We start from the raw sequence: 23,113 nt of genomic DNA, 5'->3' as shown, positions 1-23,113 counted from the left end.
AAAAGAAAGATGAATTTGACATTGGAAATGCTCTTGAAATAAACACAATGGTGTTTCTGTGTTCAGAATAATATGAGTTTTAAATACCCTCATGTCTTGTCTGATCAACTGATCATAGATCATAAGAGCGTTTTCTGTTTTATGACATTTGGATGATGAAAAAAAAAACAACTTTAATGTTCTAAACACCCATAAGCCTCTAACATTACTTTTTTAGTCAATTACATTAGAATATATGTGAATAGCATCTAAATTAGCAAAGGTTTCTCACAAATCATTGGATGTTGTTGTCTTGTCAGTAGTCGTCGTTTGGTAAAACAGCCTGAGATAATCTGTGCTACGTCAATATAGATTGATTTGTGAGTTGTTGTTCCTTTGTAGTGCACCATGTCATTAAAAAACCTGAGAGGGAAAGAGGGAGTCATGAGACCCCAAAACACACTCATGGGAAAGAGGATGAAGACAGAGAAGAGAGAGAAAGAGCGAAAAGGAAAGGTAAAATTTTAAAAAGCGGGTTAAATAGCGAGCGTGATTCATAACTGGTTGCACATTGGGACCCAACATTTATCATAAGGAGGTTAATTAGTGACACGGTATTGCACTTATAGCTCTATGAAATGTGGTGATTTGAACATTTGAGCCCACAGTCATCATTTTCTTGGTTTAATCTTCAAACTTTTTTAATTCCCCCTTACTCACTTTAGGCTGCAAAGTTTAAAAAAAAGGTCGTGCCGAAACGTTTCCCACAAGAGTTTGCAGTTTTTAAAACTCTTTGAAAAAAAGAATTTCACCACAGGGTTGATTAGTAGCTGTTCGGGAGCTTTCGATTGTATCATGCGATGTTCTTCAGCAGAGGCGGTTCACACGGTTGTCATGGAAGTGTAGATGTTACCATTTTTTGGAGATTCTCAGCCATGTTGGCTTAAAAATTGAGCTTGAGAGTTAATTCTTGACCTTGGAAACATTGGTTGGCAAAAAAACATCTCACCACAAATGATCCTATTTCAAGAACAGCTATTAATCTCACCACAATGGACCTTGTGGTGGGACTGTTTTGCCAACTGCTGCTTCCAAGGTCAAGGTCTATGAGTGTCTTGAAAATTATTTCACACATTAATCTTAAAACCTATGATATGCTTTAAAAACAAGCCACATCAGTTTCCAGTCCATCCCATTTATTACAAATAGTCAAATATTAAGCTGTCAAATCAGATTTGACTTGAAAACTCTGAGTCAGGTGCAGCACAACAGTAGATTCTTGCATATAGACTCTTGAGGATGACTTTTGGGTTCTGTCCAACCAGTTGAGAAACACTGCACTAGGTGAAGATTATGTCAGCTTTCTAGAACAAAGCAACCCCCTTCTTTAAAGGTAGAATATAGTGAGAATCCCATTCACCTAATCCATACGACCTCTCTGTAGTACTGATAGCAACCTACAGGCTATATCTGCTCCAGCTGTGTGAAGGTATAGGGCTGTAGATGACTGTAGCATAGTGAATGATGTGGAGACAACTCTTAAATAAAAATTCCTTCATCCCTCAAGGGCTTCTGAAACTCTTGATCTCAGGAGAGCCCCAGGCCAGACAGTTGTTTGGGATCATATATGATGATTTCAAAGGTAAGAGACCAACACGAGCAGCACACGGTCTGAAGATACAGACAGGAGACTCGAGCTTGGTTAAATCCTCTGGATTCTTTGGTTCAGATCAGTGGATTGTAAGCTCTTTCTGTCATTTGGATGCTGTTTTTCATGTAGAAAACCTGTGAAAAAATTCCTTTCATTGCACGTTTTATGTTTTTCATTTTGCTCATTCTTTCCCTATGCATCTGTGACTCCCTTGTGGTTGTGTTTGCTTTATGTGCATGATCAAGGTAAGTGTTTGAACTTTAAATTCATATTAAACCATCAAACAATTGCCTACATTGACATTCCTGTTTATTGATTTTTATAAAGGATGCTTGTTAGCAAAATATACCATTATTTTTTCAACCTCACAGACTCTTTGATGCAGGCAGCTCTCTTTCTTTCTCTCAATGTAACTGTCTTTCACCATTAACTATTCACAATTGATAAACACCAATAAAGCAGCATCTTGACTCATAACATTAATTTGTGGAACAATGTCCCACTGCCTCTCTAGTCTGTGGAGTAATTGGCCATTTATATTTAATTAGGCAGTTCTTCCCCTACTGCTAACATGGTTCCCTCAGTGCTGAGAGAGGCACTTTATGGTGCTCCTCTCGCTGGCTTCCTTTAAACCAGCTCATTAATATTTCAGCTGGCATCATCAACCAAACAATAATAAAATAATAATGTGACGGCTGATTAAACAGCTAAACTGTGACTTTTTAATGTGCATTTAAATGTGTATTTGCATAAACACGCCTGGTAAACGCCTCTTTAGAGGACAGTGATGCCTTGCAGCACACTATTGCAGCCAACTTCTAAAGCTTAATAAAACCTTAATTAGGTACCAGCCTCAGCCAAGACAATTGTAGTGAGAATGTAGAGCAACACCCCTCCACCTCTCGCTGCACCCCTCTGCACAATGCAGATCTTACGGTAAATGATATCAGGCTTTCATTTCTGTGTGGGAAAATTATACAAAGGTCTTACACCATTCTCCACAGCATAATTTTTTTTTGCTTTGGTTTTAGGGTGTGAAATTTGGAAGAGGTCTTAATTTATCAAGCGTATAAGCATGTAGACTAAAACCTGCAATCAAATCCTCTCAGATAATTCATGAATTACAAAGAGAAAATTTAATTAAGAGCTCTGATTGTGCAGCGCTTTATGAAAGAGAATTTAAGACCGTGGAAATGAAGAACAAACAGAGAAAAGAGAGGAGAGGCAGTAGAGGTTTTCTCTCAGGTTAAGCAGGGTCAGACTGATTTCATAGTGTCCGGTGCAGTCTGAAAACACCTACTGTACTGTATCACTCACCTCAAACTCCCTTGGTTATGATTCTCTAGCTCATAATCTACTCATCCGGTAATGCAATTAAATTCCCAGACACAATTAACATGCCTGTACTCACACGCCTGCACACGTATACACAAAGAAGCATGTACACACACACACACACACACACACACACACACACACACACACACACAAACACACAGGATAGTGGAATTCCCATCAGTAATCAGTGCAGCCCAGTGAAGCAGACTCAGCAAACCTGTGAGTGTAGGCATGGAGAGGGAGTGGTTTGTCTTTATTGAACCAATATAGAGTCAGAAAGGCAAGTCATAAAACACAGTCACAGTCTAAACGTCTAAACAGTTAGTGCAAGTCATTTATCATTTCCTACTGTCACAGAAGAATCCTATGAGAATGCTTAAAAAATACTATCCCATGTTTTAAGTATTGACTTCAACAATCCTCCTCTAATAAAAGAAACTAAAATCTGTCTGTTTTGTTTTAGACTGTGAGTGCTACGGCCACTCCAATCGCTGCAGCTACATCGACTACCTGAACATCGTCACATGCGTCAGCTGCAAGCACAACACCAGGGGCCAGAACTGCCAACACTGCAGACTGGGATACTTCCGCAACGCCTCTGCCGAACTGGATGATGAGAGCGTCTGCATCGGTCAGTCTGCAGGGTGGACAGGGAGAGTGCGTGGAGGGGGGCCGTGTGTGTGTGTCAAAATGGTGGTAGAGAGTGTGTTATGCGTGACTGACAGAAAAGGCAGACAAGGAGATGCTGTAGTTGTTACTGCTTTTAAAATTCAAGCAACTACTCAGATGTTTTTTAAAAAGTGAAGATTACCACATCAAGGTAGTCTAGTAGTGAACTTTTGAATACATGCATACAGTAAAAAAAAAAAAAATCAAAACAATATTATATATAATTTTTTCAGCTATACAGCTGCTTTCCTGACACTTTCACAAAACACATTTTGTTGTGTTGGCTCTGTATTTCAGCAAATAGGATTTGAAAAGAAACTATGAGATTAAAGCATTAGAGTCGCGTTGAGTGTATTTATCCACATCAGCTGTGAAGAAATTATAGCCCTTTTTATATATTGTCTTGTAACTTTAGATAACAGAAAGTAATTGGAAACTTTAACATGACTTTAAAGCTGCACTAATCAATACATTATTATAACAGTGTAGAAAAGGTTTCAGTCGTAGTCATTTGGACACTGTTTTCAGAATCAAGACGTTTCGGCTCCCATCCGGAAGTCATTCTCAAAAAATGAAAATGTGAAAATAAATTAAATTAAAATTAAATTTCTGAGTTCTCAGACCATGGTCACAATTGAGAATAACTTCCGGATGGGAGCCGAAACGTCTTGATTCTGAAAACAGTGTCCAGATGACTACGACTGAAACCTTTTCTACGATGGAACACTCCTGGACGAATGAGGGACTACACCGTCTTAACGGTGCAGTTCCCATCAGCTCTACGGAACGTTTCAGCGTCTTTCCGCACATTGTTTTGGTTTTACTTTTTTCCTGTTTTGATTCACTTTCACTTTCGGCATAGTTTCCAGATGCAGCAGGCAGCTGTTGTCAGCAAAGGCTCTAAAAACCCACAGTACACTACCTGTCTACCACCAAACAGCAGACAGACAAAGTAAGCGACTAGCTGGTGAACACTGCGGAGCATTTGGCAGCTTAAGGGCCAGATATTTCTCTAAACAGTTGGTGGAGACCAAAGAGCTAAAATGAGGGTGAATATTGGACTAACTTTTGTCAGGTGGCAAGAAACATGACTCCAAATGAACACTGCTGGATTTGTAAATAGGCAACAGTTTGCTAAAGTGTTAGCAACATTATAAGGCGATAATATTTCAAGGTTGTTGCACTGCCCCAATTTCACCAAAAAATTAAATTCACGACCCATAGACATCAACAGGTATTCCCTGAAGACGCTCTTCCAGGCTTGCACTGCAGCTATCTTCACCTCTGCTTCTTTCAGGGGCTTTTCGCCTTCAGTCTGGTCTTAAGCAAGTGCAACAATGTGCTCAGGTGACTGTCTTGGTCAGTGAAGAACTTTCTATTGTCTGTACATAAAAACGTTTTGAGCATTTAAGCTCACTGCCCACCTGCATTTGGCCTTAATCTAGGAGCAATAGTGCATGTATAAAAAGGTTTAGAAGTCTAAAACTGTTCACAACACTGCACTGATGCAAACACCCTCAAGCACCCTTAAAGCTGAAAGTCAACACAGAGCCAAAACAATGACAAACATACAACTGTACTGTAGATAAATACTCTTACATCTTTATGGACATTGATGTACACTGTTTGTATGCTTTCACAGAGTATTTACTTTTTTTAAACCCAGTCTTATTAAGGGCATGTCCTAATAAGAGGTCACTCTGTTTGCATAGCTGTGGAGCTAAAATCTGGTGTTGATTTGGATCCATCTGTAGGTGGACTGCAGGGGGTTGGAGGGTAAACTCGCCACGGTTGGGGCACACACAGGTCCAGGCCTTGGAGTCAGCACAAATAAGGCCCCATTAGCTCATATGCCAGCATACTGGCACACCGAGCATGGCAACAGAAATCAGTTCACACCAGCGTCTCTAGAGAAAGAGACCATGCGCTCCCAAACATTAATGCATTTACACACACATTTTACACACTACGCATTCTGCATACACATTCACTCTCAGTGGCTCACATGCAGTCCCAATGTTAATGCACATGACCCACAAACACACACATACCATCCGCATTGCTGTGGTTGTGTAATCTGGGCCTCTTGGCTTGTTTCGCTTTTATGAATATTTTATAATACATTTTATAATAAATGAGTTATTTTGATCTTGGGTTTAAGTGAAAGACAAGCTATCTGCTTAAATTAAATCATGAGAGAATCTTTGGTTCATCATCAACTGACTGACAAATGCAATGCAAATATGCAGCTCTGCAGTTTTTTGTTCATTCTGCTACCAACTATCACTGATCTGGATATCAGTCAGCTTCTATAAATATATGTATTTGCAATGATAATTACTTGCAGAAATAAGAATAATTTATGTATTAAAAAAGACAAATTCAATGTCATCTTGTGTTAAAGAGGTGAACACTAGAGGTATATCTGTCTGATTTGACATTAATCTCAGGAAGTTTCATTTCAATACAACACAAATATGTTTGAACATGTCAACTAGTTATTGTGATTGGTAGGAAGGGAGAGTTAAGGGTGTTTCTGAGAATAAATGAGTTTGTGGTGTTTGATAGGTCATTTGAATCATAAGAATTTCAACACTGCACTTAAGTTTGTTTAATTATGCAGCACAACAAAAACACTTCTGTTCAAAATACCACAATGTACCCTACTTATTCTACCTGCCTTTGAAAGCAGATCTTCTGCGATCAAAAGAACTTGCAGTCCTATTTAGACAGGATTAGTTTTCCAAACAGCATCTGATATATACAGTACTTCATGACATAGGACATCTGTCGTTTCGTTTTTCTGTTTAGATGGCAGAGGAGTCATTGAAGTCTCCACCCAGTGTGGTAGGCTGTGTGATAGGTGTTGTTTTTGGGAAACCAATGCCAGTGAATTTGTTGAAGGATTGTTCTGAAACGTTAACCTTTTGGAGACCCGGGGATAGTTTGTGTACTGAAAAGAGACCTGTGGGATCCAATAGCAGTGATAACATGCAAAATGAAATGTGCTTTAAATCACATTCATTTTTAGCCCAGACAGCATTACATGTATCACATTATCTGTGAGTTTTACATAAAAAAAATATAAAAAAAACACAAGACAGGGCCTTTGCATCTGAATTTTCTCCAAGAAGGTACATGGTGGGCAAAACACAAAAATAATTCTGGTCGAAAAGGGTCTAAATTTCAGGTCTGAATCTCTGCAGCATTTTAGAGGACTGTACTGTAGCTCTGAAGAGCTTCACTACCAGAGACAAATCTTTGGTATGAATAAAAATGCACACAGTTTTGGCTGAACTAAATTCAACTCTAGGTCAAATCCCACAAAATTCATCACACTCAATCTCTTTTTTCTCCACCACTCTCTTCTTTCAGAGTGTAACTGCAACCAGATGGGTTCTGTTCATGACCGGTGTAACGGCACAGGCTTCTGCCAGTGTAAAGACGGTGCCACAGGGGCCAAGTGTGACGACTGTCTACCGGGATTCTACTGGAAACAAGGCTGTTACTGTGAGTATATAGAGACTGATTTTTGGTGGGTTTGTGTCCAAAAATCCAGGGATGAACAAATGTTGTAGCCTTCCAGGACCTTTGTCCACTTTGTCAGCTTGTGCATCTCCCGATGTTTTCTTTACTCCCATGAGAATAGATCATGTAGCTCATTAGCAGCATCAGCTGCTCCTTTAATTGATGACCCTGTCACTCCTTAACCCCATTACAGGGAATTGCCTTCCTCTACCATCTACCATCTAGTCACATAGACCCTCCCCACCTACACACACGCACACATATTAAACCTCCACAGGCATGAATGCATTTTGACTGTGGGTTTATTTATTACTATATGGGACATATAGTAGTAAATAGTAGTACAGTATGTTTTAGATTTGACATCCTACTCCAAATACTCATATGCAACAGAGCCAATTTTCTTTGGTGTAATAAATAGTACCTCGTGTAATTTTTTCTTGTCATGGAAGCCTGATGCTCTCTATTTTCTCCCAGAACATTTTTACCTCAACCTCCGTGCTTTTCCTAATGCCTTTTATAGCATTTTAATTATGCTATTTGTTCCTCCCATCATTGCTTAACAAATATCACAATGCGTGTGTGTGTATTTTCTGCCCAGTTTGAGACATTGATTTTAACTTGACCCTGAGAAAAGTCAGGCTAAAAAAAAAACAGGCAGAGAAAAGGGCTCCAAAAACAAAAAAGGCAGGTGTTACCTGTTGTTGTCCCTGAGGCAAAGACTGGAGAATTTATCTTGCCTCTTTCCTTCCTCCTGCTTTCTTTTCTGCTTTGTTCTTTCTGCCCTGAATTAATCTCCTCTCCCTGTATCTCTGTTTCCTATCATGCTTTTTCTAACATTACCCCTCCTTATCTGCCCCCACCTGTCTTCCTCTTTGCCATACGTCTCTCTTTCGTCTTTGTGCACTTTACTTCCCCGCTATCCTTTTACTGCCTGTCACTCTGTCTTTACTGTGCCCTCTTTATACTCAACTCCTCTCTCATTCTCCTTACCTCTGCAATTCCTTCACTCTCCCTGTTTTCCTCTACTTCTCCCTTTGCTGCTCTCTCTGTCTGCCTTCATCTCCACTCACAGTGAACGTTTGCGACGAGGAGATGCTCCTGTGCCAGAACGGAGGAACGTGCTACCAGAACCAGAAGTGCATCTGTCCTCCAGAGTTTAAGGGGGTACTGTGCCAACACTCCCGCTGCGAGGCGGGCAAGGACTGCAACGGCGCTTCTTCCATGCACCTCTCCACGTCCACCCTGCTGCTCTGCACTCTGCTAGCCCACCTGCTGGCCATGTTAACTCCTCACTGAGCCACGATAACCCCCTCAGACCAAGGAGTGTGTGTATGTGTGTGTGTACGTGAGGCGAGGGGTGACCCAGAGTGGGTAGGGCCGTCCCAGTCATGGACCCAACGAACACGCACTCGCAAAAGCGCACACACAACACTAACTATCCCCAGTCTCCTTTCAAACACACATACACACACACACCTCACAGGACTGTTATGATACTGAGTGTGTGCTCAGGTGTGAGAAGGACAGAGAAAAAAGGGGAGAGACCTCAGAGAAAAGAGATGCAGATGAAAGGGGAAAAAAGCATACTAACCACTGTTCCCTTTATTCCTGAGCTGGAGCAATGTGCATCAAACCAAAAAGCATAAACAAAACACTTAAATCACCACTGTTTCACTTCAAAGGGAATGGCTGTTGTAACCACAAGGACTTTTTCTTTTTTTCTTGGTTGAGTTAAGGATCTCGCCTCCGTTAGACTGACGGCCAACATGTGTGTTATCAGACTCAGTGAGAGTACAAAACGTGTCGACAAGACGGACAGGTCGGGAGGCGAGGTGCGCGTTTGATCCTGCTGCTGAGGCCTACATAGTATATTAACCAGGTTTCATTTCTTCTCAAAAGATGAGACTTGATTTTACATTTATTCTATTTCTGCTGCATTTTTTAAAAAAATTATATCTTCAGTCATTGTATCTAATGTGCCCACTAACAGTCGCTGAGATTATACATATTATATAATATCCAGGGGGTTACAAATTATAAAAATTTAGTCACTGTTATGGTTGTTATAGGAATGAGTGATTGTTGCCACACTTAGCGAGATTTAATCTTCACACAGTATTCAGGAAGCAGAATTTAACAGAATAATTATCAAAAGTCTAAAAGACAGAGAAAAGATATCAACCACGTATTAATATTATATGACATTATTTGAATATTTTTTGTAGAAATTATTTTTGTTTGGAGTTACAATAAATTCTAAAAAATGACATTTACAACTATTCCAAATGAGCATTTTATTACACTGAGTGTAAACCTTGCAGTAAATATGACTGTTATTTGCCTTCTTGCTTGTACTTTTTTCCTTCAATCAAGTGTCCACGATTACATGCTGTTAACATCTTCTTTTTTTCAGTGGGGTGAAAAAAATAACAGCAAGTTGAGACCTCCAAGCCATTCATTTGATCAATGTCATTCACTTTGGACATGGTGTTGAATGCTCATTATGGCAAACAGATTATTCCAGTTTGAAATCCAACAGTCTGTCTGACGATCACAATGAACTGCTTTCCTGTCAAGAGTATATAAATTATTTTATTCTGATAAAAGTTGCAAAGAGCTTTTATATCTGATACTGTCACTTGCAGATGCAGCACAAGTGATGGGCTAATTATTATAACCATTGTACACACAGTGGAGATATACTGATTCACAGCAGTCCTGAGAGACAGAGCGAATGACCCTGAGGTCAGATTTTCTCATCTTTAACTCTCCTTGAGATCACTGACCACTATTTGCAAGGCTGTTCCAGTGACATGTTGTGTTTAGCAAAAATGTCCTTCAAGTCTTTTTCCTTAGCAAAACTACAACATCATTTCACTGAGAAATAATCTATTGCTGAGTCAGCCCAGGTACACAGTGGATAAAGAGACATGAATGCTGCATTACACCATGATACAGTGTACATCAAAGATAAAAGCGAGACTAAGCCAGTGAGAAATGACAAGACAGGGATTCTGGTATTACTCCTCTATTTCTGAGCTGGTGGTAGCTGTATTAGCTATTCTGTGTGTAGGGCTCATCCCCTCTGAACCTGAATGGTGTCAAGAACTGAGACTTGGGAGGGAATAGCTTATGAATGTAGAGCATTGAGAAATGATGTAAAGGAACACGTTTCATTGTGGATCAAAGAGCAGGTAGTGCTCGTAGCCAGAAGAAAATGTATTGCAGTATACTGTGTGCATTAATGACTAACTGTAATGTGATGTTTAGATACAGTACAAACGTCACTCTTGTGGCCAAGGGGAATGTGATTCAGTTTGAATGATTATAAGACCTATTACATGAAATATTAGAGAAGTACATGGACTGGAATAGGCTAATTCATTCTTGCCATGTTCTACCTTCTAAAAATAGAAATTATGACAAGTCTACATTGGTCAAGAGAGCTCAACACACTCCAACTTAAGGAATAGTTTAACGTTTCAATGTGCTTCTTCATTTTCTTGCCAAAAGCTATATGAAAAGATGGATACCCCTCTCGTGCCTGTACGGTAAATATTAAGCCAGCTGTCGGTTAGGTTAGCTTAGCATAACAATTGGAAGCTGGGGGAAACAGCGAATCTATCATTGTCCAAAGTTAAAAAAAAATACACCTACCTGAACTTCTAAATAGAGCTGCATATCGGTATATGATGCTTGTAAGAGGGACATCATATCATTGTAATTCAAGTCCATTGTAATTCAATTTACAGCAGGACCCATTGACATTGATCCATTTAGTGGCTTCATGTACAAAATAATCTGTGCTGACGTCTAACAAATTTGGCATATTCCATTAATACATTGTTAATCAAGATAAAACCATGCTGTTAATTTTTTTCAAGATAAAATCTGACAAATAAGATTGGAACTGCCAAATAGTGCCTGTATTCAAGACAAAACTGTGAATAATTTTATCATTAGGGTTTACTACAGTAATAAATGAATATTCAGATCAATCTACCTAATTAAATTAAAATGGAGTAACACTGCTTTGCTGCTTTGAGATGAACCCGGAGACACATAAAAAATTAATGAGTGTAAACGCTCTGAACAACAGAAAGCTCCTCTTTATATTTCACCTCTGAATAGGAGTGCAAAAGAAGCCATATCATCTTTCAATTTATGTTTTATCTCATATCTCTTTACAGAGAGTGAGTGGGTGTCATAAGTACATTTCAAAGTGGTCAGGCGCATACAGTGAGACAACCTAACCATGTTTATTAACAGAAAGAGATGGAGAGCAGGACAAATTACTGCTCAAACAGAAATAAGTACATTCTGTCACAGCTATACCATGAACGCAACACTTATCATCTGATCTCATAAATTGACTTATAAAGGTAGACTGTAGCACCTGGCAGCGCTGGTGTGTGAGTGCCTGTGTAAGAGATCAGAGACGTGGGAGAACAGCGGCTGAATAAGTTTATCTTTGGCCTCCTGAATGTGACTCAGAGTTTGGTGAAAAATGTCTCTATTTGTCCCTGTCATCTCTGTACTGTTTTCCCAGCTGTACCACTGCCTCCTGTCTGGATTATTTTGGGCTGTGGATTTCACACGGGTCCTTGAGGCTTCCATGTCTTGATTGCCCTAAAATTTTCTTTTTCAGACATCCTTTGTTTTGAGGATAGGCATGTAAGTTACCTTCCCAATGTTGCGCCCATGGGTCTGTGCCAGTCATACTTTGTACAGCCCTATCATTTCTTGTTCATGACCTGATTTCTCTTCTAGTGTGTTTTACTGGGGCTTCACTGGAGCTGATCTCATGTTTCATCATCTTTCATAAAAACATGTAGGGTAAGATACAGTGAACCTTTGCTAGACAAATCCCTCTGGAAGAGGCCTGACTGAGAACCTTGTGTTTTTCGGGAGGGTAGCATGGACTCTATCCGGCTCAAAAATCTTGTTTCACATCTGACATGTCATACCGCTCTGTTTGTACACTGACCGTCCCCAGATCAATCACATCCTACTTTGTATCAAGAACTCCAATCAGGCATGATCAGTTCCTGACTGACTCACAAGTGTAGTTCATCCTACTATTTAAAAAGACAAATTGGGGATGCACCGATCCAACTTTTTCTTTCCAATGCCAAAACTTAGGGTATGTGCTAACATTGAGTAGCCATCCAATACCAGTACCCCCCCCCCCCCAAAATTTAAAACATTTAAAATCTGTATAACACTACCTCACTGCATGAAACTCACAGGGATCATTCTTATGTAAGCTAACAGGCTGTAACTGTAAAGTAACTACATAACTATAATTGGAAATGTTCATACACCATCATTCTTTTTAGGCTTGTGCACATTTCAGTTATATTGTTCTAGACCAGAGGTTTTCAAAGGGAAGGGGAGGCTCTGTGAATGGATGTGAAAAAATATTACATTAGTTATCAAAAGGAGATCACATAGAATAGCCTAAATGTGTGTGATTTGGTTAAAGAGATGGTTCAGAGGGGGATTTTACTGTTTTCCCCACTTTCCCAGAGTCTGAAACTAATAAATGCCTTAGGACAGACCTTTTTTATGTATTTGGTGCAGTCTGAAGTTATGTCAAACAGTGCCTTTTTCCAAGATTTGTCTGAGGGGAGGCTCACAGTCTCAGACTAGACAGTTTATGGGATTGCGTCGTTATAATGCATAAACCAGTTAACTTTTTACCATATCCTGACCTGAGAGCAGACACACCATCCCGTTCAGCTGAGACTGTACTCAAAAGAAGAATGACAGCATCATTCGTTTCAGCAAGTGCCCCAAAACGACATATGTTTACGTTTAAGTGACAAAGCCCTACAGCAGGCGTAGTAATTATGACGGGAGCAAAGGAGGAAGTCAGGTGATGTTGTTATAGAGCGACAAAGTCCGCGTAGGGAGGAGGTCGGGTTGGATGAATGGATGAAACAAAACATTGGACTTAAGCACAGGAGACCACTGTTTGTTTCCTGTTTCCATCCGACAGTCAAAGTTGTTTTTTCTAAGCATGACCATGATTGTTCCCTAACCTTCACTGTTTATTATTGTAACTATGACAACACAGGTCCCCTTACCTTAAAGAAGTAGTCATTTTAACCCAAACTACAATGTTTCCCTAAACCTAACCAAGTCGTTTTTGTGCATGAACTTAATCAAACTTCAACCATAGTGTTGAGGCGGGTCAGATCAGGAAACGCTTCTATGTCTCGTTCTTCTAAACTAGCATTTTACATAGCTCCTCCATGGTGTTTTTCTTTTGCTCCAGTTGCTAAAAGTTTGTCGATTCATAAGATGTAACGTCAGTACTTGTTTTCTAAGCCACTCTCATTACCAAGTTTTATTACACGTTATAAAAACTTTTGTTACGGAGTCCACACAATGTTTCAAAATGACTTTCAGACAAAACGTCCGGTGTCACAGTAAAGTACCACCACGGTCTTCACATTAAAATGCATTTATTGTGAAGCTCATGCTGGTAGTGATGAGTAACAGAAGTAGCTTACTGCATCAGACTTAGCTCAGTGCAGCAAATGAACGGAGTAGAACAGAAAATATTTTACCCAATCCACTTAATAATGTCAGTTTCGGAGCCTATACCTATCTAAAGGATTGGATCGGTGCATCCCTTGATACAATCATTACCCTATACTATATTAGGGTGCCAGTGCTTGACACTCCTGAACAACTTTTGTCAAATGCAATGGTTATAGTCAACCACTGCTGATTATTAGGAATCTTCTAAAACGCGTTAAATCTTACACATTCCAATTTAAATTTGCAGTGTTTTTAATCACTTACAAACATACAGGTTTTTGTTTACAGCTGGCCTTCATCTCCCTCACTCCATCCTCTTGGCAGACACAGGACATAATGATGCTGTCCCCTCCTGCCCTGGACCTCATCTACAGTTCACACCTCAATTCTGGAAGCAACATCACAACTGCCAGCATGAATGAACATCATTACTGATAGATTAGAGATGTTTTTGAGGCACTTTGTGCAATGAAATGTCCATAATGTACAGCCAAACTGTTCCAGACAATGTGTTATGGCTATGTCAATTTTTACATAGTCTGTGGTTCTAAGTCTCAAATCTAATCTCCTGTGGCTGATGCTCAAGAATCTTTATAAAAACACTCAACAATGGCTAGTTAGTTACAATAGTACTGTAACTACTGTGCTGCTAGAAGCCTGTGTGCCACTCCTGTACAGATGATCCACTGAAACTTAACTGTAGCTCAACTTCACTAGAAGATAGAAGGAGCAAAATACTTGTGTTGTGTGGAGAGCAAAATATTCAGCATCTAGTCAGACATCAAACTAAATAACATAACTCAAAAATCAATTATACATTTCTTCAAAAAACAATCTTTTAGGACAGCATAATAGATTTTCTACTACCTAAAAATAAATGAAAAAGACTAAAGGCCCATCAATGTCATACATTATATTTTTTGATGTTGTGGATATGTATTAAGTACATAATGCACGTATTAAGTATTTTACCATCACATTGCGAAAATGTCAAAATGTAGATTTGGGCTGAATGGATGTTTCCTCTCCTCTCCAAATGTATTAGTACATTACATTAGTAATAGTCAGAATCCTGGCACATTGTTCTTTCTGATAAATAACTTGTATCATGCAAATCTAAAAAAAGCTTATCAATACTGATGACAGGGAAGAAATATTTTTTCTCTATTTTTTATATTCTTTTCCATATTTGAACAGCAAAGAATATGAACTACCAACAATAAAACGGCTAAAATAAATTCACCGCCAGCATCCCACTTGTTTGTAATCACAAGAAAACAAGTCGGTAACTGAAACTATGTTTATATGAAACTACACTTTAAAACTCCACCTGTTACCACCAAAGTGGCGTTGTAGCACTGCTGTGCCTGTGAAAATCACTGAATAAAACTGCATTAATATGCAAGAATAATTTATTATCACCAGGGCACCAACTAGTGTGCGGATGCAACAGCTGGTATTAAAGGTTTGAAATCGACTTGTGCATGGTGCACACATTTCATTTTCCTCAGCCTCTTTACACATGAACACACAAACACACAGATCTGATAGAGGTGCTCCTCCCAAGGACTTACACTTACAATAATGTTATTTACAAATGGAAATTGAACCCATATTATAATTGTATACTTTATGCATCTTTGAGCGTAGTCCCACTCCTCTCCCTGTTAGTTGGTCAAGTTCCCGTCACTCATCTTGATGAGGTGTCTACCTGAGGCGTCTAGCCTGAGGCTGAGTTAAAGAAATCTGAACAGACACCCAGAGGCGTTGCCAGACATACAAAAGTGTTGGGGCACAAGACCCCAGCACACACTTTCCTAAAGATCAAGTTGAAATCCATGGAAAGTGTAGGTAAGACAGCATCTTTGTCATGAATATTCTGTCTTGAATAAAAATAACTGCAGGTCAAGACATTTGATCTAACAATTATATTTATACACCCTCTGCAGTATCGTTCACGATAATATCAGTATAATGTTTAATGTGATAAAAAAAAATTCATATCATATTATCATATGTGATAATGGCAATGTTCCGACTTGTTGACGTAATGACGGCAACAACAGCATGGCTGAAAGCGAAAGTAACACTGCTACCGGCTCCGCAGTGGAGGAGTTAGTTCCAAAAAAGGGAGCAACTAAAGTAATGTGGAAGTGGTTTGGTTACAAAAGATCAGATGTACAACAAACCACAGTGCAAGAAGACTAACAACAAAAGGGGGCAATACAACAAACTTATTTCACCACCTCAAGAAGAAGCTATTGTGAGTTCTAAACCAAAAATATGTTTCAGTATTTTGTCATATTGTCAAGAATATCATTATCGCAGAAATACCCTGAAATATTGTGATATTATTTAAAGGCCATATCACCCACCCCTACTCTGCAGCTTTGTGGAGAAATGATTATTTGAAAACAGAATATTGCTAAAAAATTAGCATCGCCATAGTGCATCCAACAAACAGAAATACAGAGACGAAGCAGACTACAGAGAGAACAGTGATGTAGTGGTTCAGTGTGTCATCTGTGAATATAGCACAACAAACACTTGTGGCAGACAGATTATGAGGGAGTGAGTGAGTGAATGAATATGTAAGTGAGTTACTCTGAATCTAGAGTCCAAGAACTTTGCATTTAAACAAGGAAGAATAAAACTAAATACATTTTCAAAACTCAAACATTATGTTTTTAGAGGAAGGTAGAAATAGGCTGAGCTTTTTAAAAAGACAAAAATCTGCCCCCTAGCTGTTTTGTCAGTTCAGTGAATGCCATATAATCGGAATATGCTGTTTATGTGAGTTCTGCTTCACTCATATTATTGCCTAATAATTCCACGTTTTATTATGCATGTCAGCCAGGGCCATGAGACTCCAGTCTGCAGTGTAGTTCAATATGCTTCGACTGATAAGCAACTGAATTACACTGAATCACATTGAAAAATTACCAAATGAAGTTTCAGTTTCAGCTGTCAGACTCTCTCTCTCTCTCTCTCTCTCTCTCTCTCTCTCTCTCTCTCTCTCTGTGACTCAGTGAATCAGTTAAACTAATTAATTTCCATTCTTAATAGAAAAGCCAGTTCACCAAAGCTGGGCAGTCAGATAGACCCCAAAAGTGTGTTTGACCCACAGTCTGAATGGGGTATTACAGAACATGTAGAAAGGGTGCACGTCTACTCTCTTCAATCCCTCCTTTGTCCATATATTCTCTCTGCGGCACACTCCATCTCCATCACTAGCCAGCATTTATATTTCCAAATCCTTTTGTGCCTGGATTAGAGGTCTTCACGGATTCCGACCTAACCTGGGACCAGAGTCAGACCGGGTCCCAATTGTACTCATTCAAATCTGGTTGGGTAGGTCTGAGCGTACTCGGTATCAGCTCCAATCATGAGATATGTCATAATCACCGTGGGAGGAAGTATTTTAGGAAATCAGTAGCCTACTTAAGAGATTTATGCTATTAAATGACAATTATGTTTTTGGAATTTGATTCACAAATATTACATTGGTTAGAAAGCATCATGAACTTCTGTCTACCTGTCAACCAGTTAGCTAAAGAATGTTTTATTGTTGAAAATATGACTTTCAATTATTTCTATAAATAAGTCTTTGAAGCATATAAGCAAATTATTTTTGAAATTAGTTTCTATGACTTCACATTTGTTCTTAGGACATAATTATTATGTTGCTGCTCTTTTTGGCCACGGTTGCTTGTTAACTGATCGTGTGGCTGCTCTTCTTGGTGTTCTCTCTCTATTAGGGTCTGTTTTGGTCGACCACATTAATTATCTTCGGGTCTATTCAAAGTGGGTCTGGCTGCGCTGTGGTCCCGTTCAGATCAGGTCTTTTTTTTTAAATGTTGATTTATGCATGTTGGGTTCAGGTAGGTTTTTCACAGGTCTGTTTCAGATCGGGTCCAACATTTTGAACCTGTGAAGACCTGAAGATTATGTTCATAATATAATCCAGGCTTTTGTTATGATCCTAGTACCTCAGATCATGTACAGCTGCTGTACACTACAAGCAAACTCCACTTGATTAAAATGTATTAACAGCCTCTTAGAGAGAGCTTTTGGCTGCTGTCACTCTTTGGTCTGTTTCAGCCTCTTGTGGCTGAGTACCAGCTACTTCAGGGTTCCCTCTACATGTGTAAGAGCTTATTGTCTTCATTATCTCCTTAAAGCAGAAGAGAATAAAGAGAGTCTGGTCTATTATCCATGAACGGCAGGTTATAATTTGCTACATGTAAAAATATATTTGCGCTAAAAGGTTTTTCCCATATGTGCACCATTCTACCATGTTGTGACATCCTGCTGGAGACATCAAGGTGACAGTTATGTGTTTGCAAAGTTTATAGGTTGTTTTTTTTTTTTTGATGAATAAGCAAGTGTGGACTGGAGCTTTACAATAGGCCTAAGTCAGCTGTCTTCCATTGCCTTTGCGTTGTTTCTCACACCATCCTTTATCACTACATGCACTTCTGAAGTATCAGTGTGCCGTATTTCTAACATGTTGGCACATGTCTGAGAAATGGCTGCCGCTGTGAAGTATGTTATCCTCAATATGCCTGTGCTTCAGGCAAAAATCTGAAATCTTTGTCAATTCACTAAGCTGTCAGGCTCGGCATACCAGTGGGGCTGACATCAGAGCTGTACGAGTTGTAGAACTGGGATGGGCTTGAACAGGGTCTGAAATTAACACCTGCCAAGCACCAAATATGGATAGATTTTCCGTTTGGCGAGTAAATCTCAGAAGGCTATCTGCCACACTGGCAGGTAAATGTTTGTACCAAAATAGTCATGTAATAACAAACTATGCATTTTGGTGTCATTTACGGCCGCGCTGTTTCTGTCCTCTGCTGTCTATGTCGGAGTTTAACACACACACACACTACTACCAAAACTTCCCACCAAAGCGTCCCTGCTGCTGCAATCCGGTATCACGCCAAAGCGTGTAATACGCACGACGGTCCACCGTGGCATTGTCACATTTTCAACACGTTCTCATTCCGCAGTCAAGTTAGTTGTAACAACGCTTAAACATTTGTTGGTAGAAACATCTGCAATGATTTTCAAGGATTTTCCTGTAATAAGCTTTGATAGTGTCTTATTCAAATTTCTTTCAATTTTTAAAGACTACTGTCACAGATGGAGTTTGTGTGATGTGAGAAGGATGTTTTTCTCAGTCTTACTTGGTGTTTTGATTAATTCTGCAATGCTTTTAGGGATGTCAGAGTGCTTTCAGGTGGCAAATTAAGTTTGTACCTCTGCCATCTAATCTGTCTGAAAATTTCAGCAGACCAAGCTTCGCAGATATGAATAGTAGACATGAAGACAATATCGCTATATCAGAAATGATTGGAGTTTTGCATTTTAATATAACAGCAGAGTATACACACCATTGAATGCTTTTTGGCGGGGTCTTGAGTAAATTCACAGCAGCACTTTCTTCCACAGTCATTTGACAGGACTCAAAACAGAGTCTGGAACAGCTGGCCACATACAGGATGGAGTTGTGGATAAGTGTCACACTCTTATAGATGTCAGTGTGCTTCAAATCAAGCGCATGTCGAATTGTCTAAAAGCATCTGAGTTGCTTCAGGTACAGGTTAAGTCATGAAATATGATCCAGAAAGTCCAGTTTAACAGATCTATGAGTTTGAAGGCTTATGAAACTCTGTAAAGTTATCAGGGCTGCAATTATTTTATCTTTTCAACAATTGCAAGGTAAACCGTAGAAATGCATTACAAAGTAATCTACTAGGAATGTGTGCAAGCTCGTATTTGATTGACCTCTGCAGCACCTTGCCAGATGACGTTGCGGTCCAGCAAAAGTTGAGCTAGGTTAAACTTTTTTGCTGGATGACCCCACGTTTTTTGCCTGAGCCTTCTGTGTTGGCACCCCACCTCACGTAGTGCTAAAGTTGGTCTCAACGCTGCCTTATATAAGCAGAGCAGCCAACATGGTGGCCTCGACTGGTGGCGGTAGACTAAGGGACCACCAACTGTCACTAACTTTAAGAGCCAACAGAAGATAATCTGTACACTAGCAAAGGAAGTGGCCAACAACCCTTTAGTTAATGCTTGGTATTTTTAAATGCAGGCAAGGGGACAACTGTACTTTTACAGGGGCCATTTAAATTAACTGAAACCAAACATTCAGGACAATGTGACATTTTACTAAAGTCAGCACATTTCAATTTGTTGAACTGTTCCATTAACCCTTTAACATTCAATAAGTAGAACTTAGGATGACTTATAGCTACACCACAGATAATGTTCACACCAAAAACAAACAATGGACATATCATAGATACACGACTTACACATTTCTCATGTATGTTCTTACGTATCTTCTTAGCATACAAATATACTACAAAACTTACACTCTGATACAGGTACAGATCAGTATTGAATACTAAAAAGACCACTCAAAAGAACACTAAAAGCACACACAGATGTAAAGGTTTATGTTCACATTAAAAAGCATCAATGCATGTATCAAATACATGACTTACACACTCTTCTCTATATAGTCAGTATACTGTACATAAAATAGACAATCCTAGCTACTTTTTAAAGCTAATAACTCATTATGCAGCACAGCTTCAAAAACCAAACAAGAATGTCGAAATTCTCACAAACAACTAACAGACCTGCACAAACAATCACTAAGCACAGTCAACAGATGACAGCAAATAGCTGCAAAATAAAGGAAATTCCAAATTATTCAAAGCCGTAGCTCTGTCTGTGGCCGCAACAACCAGTTCCAGCAATAACCAGTGGTGGAATATAAATAAGTACTTTTACTCAAGTACAAATTCAAGATACTTGTACTTTACTTAAGTAAAGAACGTGTACTTTACTTTCCTCAGATGCAAATATTGTACTTTTTACTCCACTACATTTGTCTGACAGCTTTAATTGCTGGTTACTTTTCAGATTACAATTTTTAATACCCTTCCTGTCCAGTAAAAAACATGTATCTCCAAATTTGGTGATTCTGAATGTGATTTTTTCTGGTAATCAAAAGGATGAAGTGTTACCTTATGGGTTAAGAAAATTCCCCTACTTCTTAAGCTAAATAAACTATTTAAACACCCCTGGAATTAGCTGAAAAATGCATTGTCACAAAGCTAAAAAGAGAGCTGTTTTTCTGAGCTCATGAAAAGTTGACTTTTTAGAGATTCATGGTTCTCACAGGACAGCGACGCTATAAACATATGATGATCCTATTGAATATGATGCATTGCTGTAGATCAGGGGTTTTCAAAGTCTGAGACTATGGTTCTCCCCTCAGACAAAGCTTGGAAAAGGCACCCCCTCACCCCCCTTAGTTTACCTGCTTAGTTTTGTTCAATTCCTGGATACCTGGATATTATGTTATTTGATCCTGTAGACACTCAAATTCCCCAAAACTACTGTATCTATGAACTATCTCTTTAACCAAATCATACACATTTAGGCTATTCTATGCAATCTCCTTTTGATAACTAATGTAATATTTTTTTCACATTCATTCACTGAGCCTGGGAAGACCCACCTCCCACTTTGAAAACCTCTGCTGTAGATTAAACTACCCAACAGCAGGCTATATAAAGTAGATAATGTTAGCACAACCTTAATCATCTACAGCAGTAGAATACAACATAGACATTTCAGCAGTATTATTAATCCAAAAACATCATATAATAGTAAAACAATGACAGAGACCATTTTTCTGCAGAATGAGTACTTTTGATACTTTAAGTACATTTTGCTGATAATACTTACATACTTTTAGGTTTTGAATGCAGGACTTTTTACTTGTAGTGGAGTATTTTCACAGTGTGGTATTAGTACTTTTACTTAAGTAAAGGATCTGAATACTTCTTCCACCACTGGCAACACAACAACAGCTTCAGTGTCTCGACAAACAGGGCACAGTACTTAATATGATATCCACAACAACCACACAGCAAGTAAGTTAGTTAAATACACACACAGCCATGAAATGACATTTAACCATCAGGAAAGCAAGCAAGAAGACAGGGAGACAGACAGAGGGTGTATCTGGCTCACCTTATTTGATGTGAAAGTAAAACCTTTCTTTTATGTAGATGAAATGGTCCATATCCATACTTAATGTCCCACTGCACCAGTGCTTCATCTCTCCCTTCTAGCTGTCTAGCTAACTAGTCTTACAAACATACTTAATGTTAGTAAACAAGCTAACTGTTGGTAGTTTGTTGTGAGAGCTTGAGTACAACTGTCTTCACAATTCATTTCAGAGCTTCACTTCAGAGAGCATGACCCGTGTCCTCACCTGTTTCTTTATTATTATATTTAACTTCTTTTTTTTTTAATCAAAACTTGGCAACTGCACCTGGCTGTCCTTCAGTAGACTCCACGCGACTGCCTCGACTTTAAGGGTGCAATGCCATCTTTCACCACAAAGACTGGGGGACATTGTCCAGCCGTTAAAACTGAGGGAGGCGCTGTTTCACTCATTTGAAGAAACTCAGTTGAGACAACGAAATAATAAGTGTCATATTTAAATTCAGTCAAAATTCATACAATATATGGCAATTTTGGATCTAAATCCATTCAATGTGTGGGGCCCAAACGTTTCACCAGATGACCAGATTACGAGAAATACTGGGGATCTATTACAGGTTTTAAAAACAGGTGTAAAAACGTTTTATTAAAGGAAATGGAAAGAACAGATGATTTAATGTACTGTGTTTTAATGAAAATATACTATTTGTATAAAGAGAAATACCTACAATAATTAAATGTGCATGTCACAACTTTCACTTGTAACTTTCATACCGATGCACTACATTTCAGAGGCAAACATTGGACTTTTTACTCCACTACACTCATTTAACAGCCATTACTAGTTACTTTTCATATTAAGAGTTTATATACAAAACATATAATTAGTTTATATAAGATGATGCATTGTTATACATTAAATTACCCAACATTATATGACACAATTTAAATTTGTTCCACCTCAACCAACTACAACACTGAAATACAGCTTAAATATTAATACATCACTGATGTTGCATGGGGGTCCAGGCTTGTTGCCTTCCCTGGATCCCCCAGGACCACCAGAGCATCAAACGGATAGATGTTCAAAGACGAGTGACATTCATACATCTGGCTCACTTACTGCCATTTGTTATAGTTTGGTTCTTTAGAAGTTACTAGTAACACTTGCAGTAGGTATACAACTTACAAGTGTGTGTATGGGAACTGATCCTTGTCACTGCCACTTTCAACTGCATCGTGCCAGAGGGCCTTCAGTGACTGGAGGCTCAGACTCCCAGTTAAGATATTGTCAAAGCTCCTCTTCATTAGACTCGAGGGCTCAAACATCAAACAGTTCACCTCTTGGTACCAAGTGGTTGG

General features: G+C 39.0%; 1 protein-coding gene and 1 long non-coding RNA gene across 15 annotated transcripts in view; one reads left to right on the top strand and one right to left on the bottom strand.

The window, feature by feature from the left end:
* ntng2b (netrin g2b) overlaps positions 1-9,509 on the top strand; it is a 69,978-nt gene extending 60,469 nt beyond the window's left edge. For all 13 annotated transcript variants that reach the window (XM_044174343.1, XM_044174344.1, XM_044174342.1 and 10 more), the window contains 5 exons: positions 382-495; positions 1,547-1,621; positions 3,432-3,599; positions 7,013-7,147; positions 8,241-9,509. In XM_044174343.1, coding sequence (XP_044030278.1) covers positions 382-495; positions 1,547-1,621; positions 3,432-3,599; positions 7,013-7,147; positions 8,241-8,464 — 716 coding nt within the window. In that variant the 3' untranslated portion in view covers positions 8,465-9,509. The remainder of the gene's footprint in view (positions 1-381; positions 496-1,546; positions 1,622-3,431; positions 3,600-7,012; positions 7,148-8,240) is intronic.
* Positions 1-22,490, bottom strand: part of LOC122865641 — a 117,624-nt gene extending 95,134 nt beyond the window's left edge. For both annotated transcript variants that reach the window (XR_006375511.1, XR_006375510.1), the window contains exon 1: positions 21,776-22,490. This is a non-coding gene — a long non-coding RNA (uncharacterized LOC122865641). The remainder of the gene's footprint in view (positions 1-21,775) is intronic.
* Positions 22,491-23,113: the final 623 nt, after the last annotated feature.

Source organism: Siniperca chuatsi, linkage group LG18, assembly GCF_020085105.1.
Source record: "Siniperca chuatsi isolate FFG_IHB_CAS linkage group LG18, ASM2008510v1, whole genome shotgun sequence".
Classification (NCBI taxonomy): Eukaryota; Metazoa; Chordata; class Actinopteri; order Centrarchiformes; family Sinipercidae; genus Siniperca; species Siniperca chuatsi.
Note: the sequence above shows the minus strand (reverse complement) of the source record. Positions and strands in the feature narration are given on the sequence as shown.